This window comes from Panulirus ornatus, chromosome 21, assembly GCF_036320965.1.
Source record: "Panulirus ornatus isolate Po-2019 chromosome 21, ASM3632096v1, whole genome shotgun sequence".
Taxonomy (NCBI): Eukaryota; Metazoa; Arthropoda; class Malacostraca; order Decapoda; family Palinuridae; genus Panulirus; species Panulirus ornatus.
The window spans coordinates 14419320-14431381 of NC_092244.1; the positions used below are offsets into that span (position 1 = coordinate 14419320).

Consider the following 12062-nt stretch of genomic DNA (forward strand, 5'->3'; position numbering starts at 1 on the left):
GGAAAGCAGGGGGAGGGGAGAAGGCTGGGGGAGAGGGTGGGTTTTGGAGTGGGGGAGAGGGTGAGTTGTGTGGGAGTGGGGGAGAGGGTGAGTTGCGTGGGAGTGGGGGAGAGGGTGGGTTGTGTGGGAGTGGGGGAGAGGGTGAGTTGTGTGGGAGTGGGGGAGAGGGTGGGTTGTGTGGGAGTGGGGGTGGAAGGGTCAAAAGGAACGTAACCCCGCACGAAGCCTCACTGCGTTCGAAAACGTCGTAAAAAAATATAGACTGGGATTTTTTTTTTTTCTTTCGTGGTGTAGGAAATACGATGCAGTGGCTTGAGAAGACTCTTAAGTTTGAGTGCATGTGAGAAGAGAGAAGACTGGCAAGTGTTTACCGAATGAGTTGGGAACACGTGAGCTCTCTCTCTCTCTCTCTCTCTCTCTCTCACGCGCAGTGTGTTGAGCATCGTTAATCATGCGTCAGCTTGGGCCTGTCTGGGGTCAAGCCTGGAGGGGGTGCGAATCCAGGGCGCGCAAGTCAGCCCACAACCAACCTAGGTGCTGATCTTCCCCACCCAGGGGGATTGTGTGTGTGTGTGTGTGTGTGTGTGTGTGTGTGTGTGTGTGTGTACACACATAAGAGCAAAGACATGGTAATATATATAAGGTTCAGAGACGGGGAAACATGAGCGTAAAACTCTCTCAGTAACATTCAACTAGCAATCACAATATACGAATACAAACACATGCATACACACACACACACACACACACACACACACATTTGTGTGCCTCTTTCGGGCGCTATCCCGGCTTCGCGGGAAACGGCGAACAAAGTCTAGGGAAAAAACCCGTACAACTTGATATTCATGTGCTTGCTGAATGTTGTTTACGGTGAAATGAAATGAATTATGTTTGTATGTGACCACATGTGTTCGATACTGATTCCGTTTGAACTTATCTGGTCTAAAAGTTTCGTTTAAAATATCGTAACATATGGCAACAATCACCCCTAGGTAGATGTTGCCATATGATGGCATACGCTTTTTTTTTTTTTTTATCAAGATACATATATACGCTTATTATGATTTTGTTTTTTGTCCTATACCTGTATGTGGTATACTCCGTCTGGATATATGTCTTGGAAATGCTCATGGCATGCAATTACCCAACAGTATTTTACTAAATAGACATTTCTATTTAAGTAAAATTACAATAAGTAAGATTCCTTAGATGTCATCAATTGTCCTAAAGGATAAAGGATACCAGATGTCTCCAACGTCTTGATTACCGTTCAAAGAAGGGGCGCGTAAAAATGCCTTATCCTTGTTCACAGTCACGGTCGTGCACCGACTGATTAGGTAAGTCATTCTGATGCTAACGGCTTTAACTTTACGCGTCTCAAACTCGCACAGTTTTTATAAAAGGAGTTAAATCTTTTCTGTGTGTGTGTGTGTGTGTGTGTGTGTAACTCTACCTAACCACATGCATTACCGCGCCTCGCTTAAAGAAATTCCCTCGGCGTTTTTAAACAACGCATCGTCACGCAATGCATCCCTTTTTTTTTTTTCTTTCTTTTTGTACACACAGAGACCCGTCATTCGTTTCCTGGATGGCAGGTGGAGGCCAGCCATTTGTGAAGGCGTCCGAACTGGTGGAGGTAATGTTTCATCGGGTCAAAATGCTGTTTAGCATGCGAGGGTGAATTACATGGGCCAGAGGATATCCCTCCCAGCGCTTCCGTGTTTTGCATTGCTAAAACGCGCGTTCGTATCTCTCACTCTGTAGCACAAATTAATGCTCCTGTGGTGTACACAGACTGGCCAGCCAAAACAGACCCGTGGAGGAGGTCAGAAAACAAAGGGAATAGCACCTGGTTACTTTACTATGTTACTAGTCAATTGTAGGGAATGTACGGACAGTTACCAGTCAACTATGTATAATCTTGTCATCCATACATTTAATTACCAGTTAATTGTGTATAGTCTTATTAATCCTGACAGTTACCAGATAAGTGTATATATAATAGTATCCATCCTGACAGATACCAGTCAGATATATATATATATATATATATATATATATATATATATATATATATATATATATATATATATATATATATATATATATATTTATATATATATATATATATATATATATATATATATATATATATATATATATATATATATATATATATATATCTTTTTCTTTTCTTTCAAACTATTCGCCATTTCCCGCGTTAGCGAGGTAGCGTTAAGAACAGAGGACTGGGCCTTTGAGGGAATATCCTCACCTGGCCCCCTTCTCTGTTCCTTCTTTTGGAAAATCAAAAAGAAAAAAAAACGAGAGGGGAGGATTTCCAGCCCCCCCGCTCCCTACCCTTTAAGTCGCCTTCTACGACACGCAGGGAATACGTTTAATACGGTTTAATCCTGTACGTAACTGTCTTAACAAAGTCAACCGTATATCTACAGTTCCGAGTGACGTAATTCCCACGGACATTCAACCAGTAAACTGAATTCTTTTGTTCCTGTTGTCTGCCATATTGGACGCGCCATTTTCGAGGCTTCAAACGTGAAAGGATATCACCGCAAAAGAAACTGTTGTAATCAGAGAGAGAGAGAGAGAGAGAGAGAGAGAGAGAGAGAGAGAGAGAGAGAGAGAGAGAGAGAGAGAGAGAGAGAGAGAGAGAGAGATTGAACTACATCAGCTGCTAATTTGGTACGAAAAATGCCCTTGGGGTGTGTGTGTGTGTGTGTGTCGTTCGTTAGAATGACCTGAAATTACTAACCTACTCAATCTTCTCATCTAGAGCTCTGACAGCTATTACGAATGGCAGTTTACTTTTACAAACAGCCCCGGGAACTACTGGTCAACGAGAGGGCTGTTTACAAAAACAGCCCTGATAGATACCAGATGATATTATTCTTGTGGACAACTTTCTTTATTTATGCTACTCAAAACGATATCTATCTATCTATCTATCTATTTATCTATCTATCTATCTATCTATCATCTATCTATCTATCTATCTATCTATATATATATATATATATATATATATATATATATATATATATATATATATATATATATATATATATATATAAGCCTATGCCAGGTATTCGATCTATCGACCAGCCCCGAAGTGAGGATGAAAAGCTGGGTTGACTGTGGACAAAAATAACTTACAAAAAACCCTTTAGTTACCAGTCTTGTAACAACTGACCCATGTACTCCTTCCAGCGAACTTAACTCACTACTTTTACTAGCGGCCCTGAAAAGAAAGTCCCTGTGTACTGATAACTTTTATCAGTTACCCTTGGCAGATACCAGTTATCTATAACCTTGCCAGGTAACATATCGACTGTGTACAGTCAGCACTGACCGGTTTACTTGTTGACGGTGTGTGTGTATTGATCATCCACTCACAGACCTTGGGGTTATGATGTCCTCAAACACTCAGAAATAATCGTCCTTTAAACCCTTGTATGTGGGGCTACGATTCCTGCAGGTCAGGTCAAAGGTCAAGCTGTCATACTTCAAGGGTCATCCGTGCCTTTAAGATTCAAGGGTCTTACCTTCGTGCTCAATAGTCGTACCTTCGTACTCAAGAGTCGTACCTTCGTACTCAAGAGTCGTACTGTCGTGCTCAAGAGTCGTACTGTCGTACTCTAGAGTCGTACAGTCTTACTCAAGAGTCGCACCTTCGTACTCAAGAGTCGTACCATCTTACTCAAGTCGTACCGTCGTACTCAAGAGTCGTACAGTCTTACTCAAAGAGTCGTACCATCCTACTGAAGAGTCGTACCTTCGTACTCAAGAGTCGTACAGTCTTACTCAAAGGTCGTACCATCCTACTGAAGAGTCGTACCTTCGTACTCAAGAGTCGTTCCTTCGTACTCGAGTCGTACAGTCTTACCCAAGTCGTACCGTCGTACTCAAAGAGTCGTCCCGTCTTACTCAAGGGTCGTACCGTCGTGCTCAAGGGTCAAAATCTATCCGGGGACCAACCAACATCTGTTTTTCCATCTGTTGCTCCCAACCAGTGACGACCAGCTGTCGTCCCGAGTTTCCAGCGACTGGCTTACACTATCCCATCACAGGCAGTACACAGCTGGGTTACGACGACGACGAAATAAACTTACATCATCTTCGAGGAAGCTGAAGTTCTGGAGATGGGGAGATGATCTTGAAGAATGTTGGGGATGTGTGTAACTGGGGGCAATATAGCGTTTATGGTCTAGGGTAGCGACATGTTCCGCTGGTGGGCGGAGGGTGGGGTGGTGGGTCGTTCAACTTCTCACGGCAAGACACTTGTAGCTGGTCACATGGAAGTCGAGGACAAGAGGCCAGCGGGAAGGCCGTCGAGGACAAGGGGCGCTCAGGGAGGCCGTCGAGGACGAGAGATCATCAGAAAGGCCGTCGAGGACAAGAGGCCCTCAGAAAAGCAGTCTAGAACTGAGACCATCAGAAAGGCAGTCGAGGACAAGAGACCATCAGGAAGGTCGTCGAGGACAAGACACCATCAGGAAGGCCGTCGAGGACAAGGGGCGCTCAGAAAGGCCGTCGAGGACAAGACACCATCATGAAGGCCGTCGAGGACAAGACACCATCAGGAAGGCCATCGAGGACAAGAGGCGCTCAGGAAGGCCATCGAGGACAAGAGGCGCTCAGGAAGGCCGTCGAGGACAAGAGGCGCTCAGAAAGGTCGTCGAGGACAAGAGACCATCAGGAAGGCCGTCGAGGACAAGAGGCGCTCAGAAAGGTCGTCGAGGACAAGAGCCCATCAGGAAGGCCGTCGAGGACAAGAGGCGCTCAGGAAGGCCGTCGAGGACAAGAGCCCATCAGGAAGGCCGTCGAGGACAAGAGGCGCTCAGGAAGGCCGTCGAGGACAAGAACCCATCAGGAAGGCCGTCGAGGACAAGACACCATCAGGAAGGCCGTCGAGGACAAGACACCATCAGGAAGGCCGTCGAGGACAGGAGGTCGGTCTGGAACAGAGACCTGGCCTCAACTCGCCAAGTGAGGTTAGCAGGGGGCAGGAGGAGAGGCCAGCACAGAGGGAGGCCACCAGGGTGAGGGCGGCCGGCCAGCAGAGGACAACGCGAGGGTCGTGTGAGAGACAGGCTGGTGGACAGGAAATTACCCTCGTTATACCACAGAGGATCCCTGTTGTGGCCCCCCTGTAATTACGGTGGAGTGGGGCACAACCACTGGGGTGTGTGTGTGTGTGTGTGTGTGTGTGTGTGTGTGTGTGTGTGTGTAAGCGACCTCCATACGGGTCAAAATCTCCAGCGACTCAACACGCACAACCAACATATTTCTTCGACTGTACATATCATTCTCTAGGTGTACTCTTGCTAGGATGATGGTTCGTTCCCATTCCCCAAGTGTACTCTCGAGAGGATGATGGTTCATTCCATGCCCGAGATAAGAGTATGAATGGAGACACACACACACACACACACACACACACACACACACACACACACACACCTGTTATGGAAGGTTGTGGAATATACAATGAGGATTTAAAACACTGGTAACGTCCCATGCAAACTGAGAGAGAGAGAGAGAGAGAGAGAGAGAGAGAGAGAGAGAGAGAGAGAGAGAGAGAGAGAGAGAGAGAGAGAGAGAGAGAGAGAGAGAGAAGGTTGAATATAAAAGAAGTCAACATGTGAAAGACCTCAAAGACACATATGAAAGAGCAAGGAACAAGTACCCAAAGATGAGGAAGGGGGAGCGGGAGGGAGCGCGTGATGAACCAGGCAGAAGATGATCCAAAACTTTTTCCAAAAATCTATCAAAAGTCACTTCTCGATTACAGAGTGGCTCGTGAGGGTAGACGATACAGAGGGTTGGAGTTCTAGAGCAGGTACGATATAAAGATATATACGAAGAGCTAAGCCATGAGTTCAAAATGTGTTCTTCACATTGGAAGACAACAGAGTCCCATCTCCAGTTAATATGGGGGTTAAGAAAAGCCTTTAAAGTAACGACAAAAGTGGACGACTTGTGGGCTTTGACCCATATAAGACGCATGGTCTTGATGAAGCTTCTCCACAGACGCAGATGAAGTGTAAATAAACACTTTACAGTCCGCTTGAGTTACTGTTCAACTTTGGTTCCATGCCACTCCTGTGGCATGGAACAAATGACAATATTCAGTGGAACCTTCTTGAAATGGATTGTGGTCTCCAGTGGCGTACCGCAAGGCTCGGTCTTGGGACCTCTGGTCTTCTTGCTCTTTGTTAATGACTTGCCGGAGGGACTGGGATCGTATACGAGCATGTTTGCGGATGATGCTCAAGCCAACGTAAGAAAGTAAAGAACGATGAGGACTGCATCAACTTACAAGGGGACCTAAACAAACTCCAAAGTTGGTCTGATACACAGCTGATGATATTCAACCTCAGGAAATGCAAACTGATGAAGACGACACAGCAGGTTATAAGCTGCAGGAATTTGTCTGAGAGGGACTTGGGAATTCACAATGTACCTTACCCGTCACAGAAGTACTGTAACGGAGACAAAATGTCTGCCAGCAAATATTGGAATTGTATTTACATACGAGGATAAGGAGATGTTCAGCAAATTTGTATCAGTGCATTTTAAGCAAAAACCAGAATGTGGTTTTCAAGTTTGGTCAGTGCATTTAAAGAAGCACAAAGAAATGATAGAGAAAGTCCAGAGGAGGGGAACAATGATGGTACCAGAATTAAGACAGCTGACTTACAGGCCGTAAATTTGCCCACTATGGATGAGAAATAAGTAAGGGGTGACTTGATCACAACTCTCAAATTTCTTAAACAGTTTGCCGATGTCCACAAATGAACACTTCTTAGACAGGTACAAAGACAGAACAACTCGAGGACACAACATGAAACTAAGCAAGAGACTTTCCAAAAAAAAAAATGTCTAAAAAAAAAAACTTATGTATAGCATCGGCGTGTTAGGTGAAAGGAATAAACTAAGTGATGAAACTGTACCTGCACATTGTATAAAAGAGTTTCAAAAACAGTATGGTAGTAAAGAAAGTTGACGAGATGGGGCCCAAGAGGACAGAAGTCCCTCTACTGGTCATTAGAAATTGGTGTCTACTATCTACATCCTCAGCACTACGTTATCTACTCTACATAACTACAATATTTATACCCACTGGGCCACAATATGTATACCCACATTTGCATATTATCTTACCCCTGAATTCGTAGGGGCGTTAAGTCTGGCTATCATGGGCAAAGAAACACCTTTGTGACCCATACTAAGACGTTTGAATATTCAAGTGACTTACAGAGAAGAGAGAGAAGAAACAGCAGCATCCAGACCCCGAGGCCTCCCATTGGTAGGTCCTATTTCTGAGCTATGGCCACTCAGTGCTGTTCCCAAGGTTCGGGAAGTCTTCAGTCTGTGCTGAAAAGAACAGAAAACGAGTTACTTTTATAAGCATTATTCACACATTTTCTCTAACAGAAAACGAGTTACTTATATAAACATTATTCATACACTTTCTCCAACAGTCGTTCACGTCATCTTACAAACAAATTATACAAACGACCAAAAGGCTTAACTAGATATACGAGGCTAGTGATCACATACGCTATTAATCTCTACTATTATAAATAATAATTAAGCCTTAAAACTCCATGTACGAAGGTAATTCACTGACCCAGTTCTATTTTAGCCTGGGGGCTTTGGAGTAAAGTACATACAAGTCCCGGGAATTTAGAGGTAAATGAATGTTGGCGCTTATGTGAGAATTGTGAAGGCCTGCGCGTTTTAAGATTGGTCTATTAGTCTACGGGATTAAATCATATAACATGGGAATGAACGAAAACGGGTCATACCAGAGTACTACCAGCTGTTCATTGGTACCACTCGTAACACACACACACACACACACACACACACACACACACACACACACACACACACACATATATATATATATACTATTTGCCATTTCCTGCGTTAGCGAGGTAGCGTGTAGAACAGAAGACTGAACCTGAGAGGGAATATCCTCACTTGGCCCCCTTCTCTGTTCCTTCTTTTGGAAAATTAAAAACGAGAGGGGAGGATTTCCAGCACCCCCCGCTCCCTCCCCTTTCAGTCGCCTTCTACGACACGCAGGGAATATGTGGGGAGTATTCTTTCTCCCCTCTCCCCAGGGGATTCAGCCTGATTGAGGTTACACTGGAAGTGAACAGTCAACTCAACTGAGTACAAACTCACTAAAAGAGCCCATCCTAGCCCTGCTACTGAGTGCGTCGCAGCCTTGGCCTCTAGTTGCCCTTAGAAAACGGATCCTGGGTAACACTAGGAACGTTTCAGTAGGATGTGTGACGTCACCATGAATGTTGAACCTCCTCATAGATGAGGTGGTGGAGGAGGTACATGTGTGAGGGGTCTGGAAGCCAGGAGCAGGTTTACATCATGCTGGGGGTTGGGGTATGCCGTGGTACTCTGGGGGACCGCCATTGGCAGGACGAGTTGCGATTTGCAGATGACGCAGCTCTGGTGGCAGGCTCCCAACAGAGAGAGAGAGAGAGAGAGAGAGAGAGAGAGAGAGAGAGAGAGAGAGAGAGAGAGAGAGAGAGAGAGAGAGAGAGAGAGAGACCCCTCCCTAAGAAGTATGGGAAAAGGAGGGAGTTTAGAGATAATTCGAACAAAGAGAGAGAGGGAGAGAGAGAGAGAGAGAGAGAGAGAGAGAGAGAGAGAGAGAGAGAGAGAGAGAGAGAGAGAGAGAGGAGAGAGAGAGAGATGGTTTTAAACGTTTAGGGCCCTGGGTGAAGTGGAGTGGCTGAGGGACCTGGGAGTGGACGTGAAGGTGGATGGGACGAACCAATTATGTGGGTTGAAGTGAGTTACAGGATGGGCTAATGGCTGACGGACCTGGATAGCACCAAGGAGCCGTTTGGAAGGACAGGTCGGGGGATCAATGAAGTCAAAGATGTTTCCCACGTTTGGTCACTGTCCTTCATGCACTAAGAACTAATAGAGAAGGTCTAGAAGGGGTCACCGAGAATGGGACGAGAATGAAGCGTTGGGTTAGAGAAAGAGAGATGTTAGAGGTTACATATATATTGTCCACCACGGAAGAGAGATGAGTAAAGGGTGAATGACTTGATCAGAACCTTCAAATTTCTGAACCTATTTAAAGATTTCGAGTGAAAAGCTTTTTGAAACACGCAACGAATGAGCAACCAGGGGCCACAACAATGAAATAAGCGATAAACACGTTAGAAAAGATATAAAGATGTGCTTTAGAGTATTAGAATAATGGGCGAATGGTATATACCACTTCATAAAACTATGAATACGTACACATCAAAGATCTAAAAAGTTTTATAATTGTAAAGGTCAAGAGATGGGACCCCACGAGTGCAGAGTGCCTTCCCTCCGGACTGCACTAATGATTAATCAAACACACACACACACACACACACACACACACAAGTGCTGCACTCCCTCATCGTGCTCTACGAATAAGTAATCATGTAATTACACACATCCATTAACACCATGCACCAAGGAAGTGGCAAGGAGAGTTTACACAGGTATTCTTCAACCTCTCCTCCTCCTCTCACTCCCGTAATTTTAGCAGTGTTCCCCTAAGCAAAGTCATTCATCCTGGAATAACCCCAAACTCACTGTCCAGCGGCTGGAGTGTGTGGCATTACCATGATATATATTATTCATGGAAGGTATTTCGCTGAGGGAGGACGAGGCAAGGTTCTCATTAGCCCAGGTAGCCAGGAGCATTACGGGAGATCCAAGACACATACACCCTTCAGAGAGTCGGATCTACTGTGTCAAATCTCTCCTTAATCTCGGCAAAGAACAGCAGCTGCCACAAGCAGTCACGGGGAAACACTTGCACAGCTCAAGAAAACTTTGTCTGTCTTATTAGTTGTCCAAAGGCGGGTTATTTCCTCAAGTCCTTCCGTCGAGAGGAGACTCCAATATGGATTTCTTCCTCGAAAGAGACTCTCGTTCGTTGTTTTTTTATGATGGGTATTTGCATAATGGTTTTCTCCACGTCATAAGGACAGTTTAAGTCGTTCGCTGTACTCCTTACGAAACTCTGTCATGCAGTAATGTGATTCAAAACGTGTTGAATTTTGTATATCTGGCCAAGATGCAATTAGACACAGGAAGAGCTGTTGGCATAGTGTAGTGGTTCAAATAATTTCCCTGGCTTGGACTAGCGTATCCATCTCTCTACTCATCTGTCCATCTATATAGGGCGAACGAGATGGACGTGATTAGGCCATTCGGTTGCCCGTGCAGTCTCAGCGAAGCATAGATATAATCAATCACACCAGTGAATAATACTGACAAAAATGTGTTGTTGTAGCAACTTCTCTACCATGATGGTTGACTGGTTGTTTGGGCCGTCAGTGTCACGCTGCATCTGCCCAAATATCTTTACAGACCTTCTTCAGGAACTGAGGATCAATATAAGACCACATACGTTCTCTCTATGCATGTTGGTCCACGTCGAATCTGAGGAACTGGCCGTCTTCAGCATGTGCTACGGTGTGGGGGGCTCGGATTCGCACCCTAGTTGTTGAGGGCGATGCTAGCCTAAGAGGCTTGGGGTTTGAACCCCATTTGTTAAGGGATCTACTACAGGAGGTTCCTCGACTGAGGGGGGGATGGTAGGAAGTCCTTCCCCGCTTGTTTACCAAATCCTCTCGGACCAAGATGTCGTAAATGACGGTATGCAATATACCCCCGAGGGAGGAGGGTGACAAGGCCCGAAATGGGCACTGCAGAATACGAGGTTGTAGCAACACCTTCGTCCACTTTCACATCCTGTCCTCCACATTAATCCCAGTCCCCAAAATGCGGACACAACCATGGTCTGCTGGCTATTCTGACGTGCCGTATTGTTCTTTGCGCGCATTACTGCACCCGACCAGCAAAGCCTATATACACTATTCAGGAGGATATTACCACACGTCACACAACTTTCCTAAGGGGTTGCAATTTCGCCTTGTGTATAACACCCTCTCTCTCTCTCTCTCCCTCTCGGCAGCGACATCCTCGCGTCATTATTGCACCTCTGTAAAGACCCACAGTGGGATTTGATGCTCGCCAAACGGAGCATAAAACGATCTGATTCCCCTTTTTTTTTTTTCCTCTTTTAAATGGAATCTTCATTTCACTGACGGCAACACACCACAGGTATTTTATTTTTTTTTTTTTACCTGAATGGTAAACATGAAAGTGTCACACATCTGGCCATGACCGTGTGCAATACCCGTTCAACAAACACCACGAGTGAAAAGACGAAAGAAAAAAAAAAGAAGCTTTGTTTGATGACGTCGTCAAAAAATCTATAAACGTTCATTTCAAGGAGAGTGTCGGCGTGTTTACCTCCACCGTGGTACGAAATACAGTTATACAGCGTGTAGGAAGTTGAATGTAGATTTAGTGGTGGCTTAGTCCATTCACCCTCTTGCCATCTTAGTCCATTCACCCTCTTGCCATCTTAGTCCATTCATCCTCTTGCCATCTTCATATACCTTTTCACATGTTTCGTAAATGAACTACTACACAAATAATATCTATAGACTTAGGTTACTACATACATGATCGCCGGCTCCCGCGTTTGCGAGGTAGCGCAAGGAACAGACGAAGTAAGGCCGCATTCGCTCGCGCGTGTGTAATGCACCGAAACTACAGCTTCCTATTCACAACCAGGCCCCACATACCTTTCCATGGTTTCCCCCAGCCGCTTCACATGCCCTGGTTTAGTCCAATGACAGCACGTCGACCCTAGTATACCACATCGTTCCAATTCACTCTATCCCGTGCACGTCATTCACCCTCCTGCATGTTGAGGTCCCGATTATTCAAAACCTTTTTCACTCCATCCTTCTAATTCCAAGTTAGTCTTCTCCTCCTTATTCTCTCCACTTCTGACGCATATATCCTCTCCATCAACCTCTCTTCACTCATTCTCTCCATATGTCCAAACGATTTCGGCACAGCTTCTTCAGCTCTCTCACCCACACTCTTTTTATGACCACATTTACCATTTCATCTATCAATCTATCGCACCACATCAT

General features: G+C 45.2%; 1 protein-coding gene across 3 annotated transcripts in view; it reads right to left on the minus strand.

Moving 5' to 3' along the window:
- The window catches only part of LOC139756391 (uncharacterized), a 437124-nt gene that overhangs the window by 67683 nt on the left and 357379 nt on the right, over positions 1 to 12062 (minus strand). For all 3 annotated transcript variants that reach the window (XM_071675795.1, XM_071675793.1, XM_071675794.1), the window contains one exon: positions 7280 to 7398. In XM_071675795.1, coding sequence (XP_071531896.1) covers positions 7280 to 7328 — 49 coding nt within the window. In that variant the 5' untranslated portion in view covers positions 7329 to 7398. The remainder of the gene's footprint in view (positions 1 to 7279; positions 7399 to 12062) is intronic.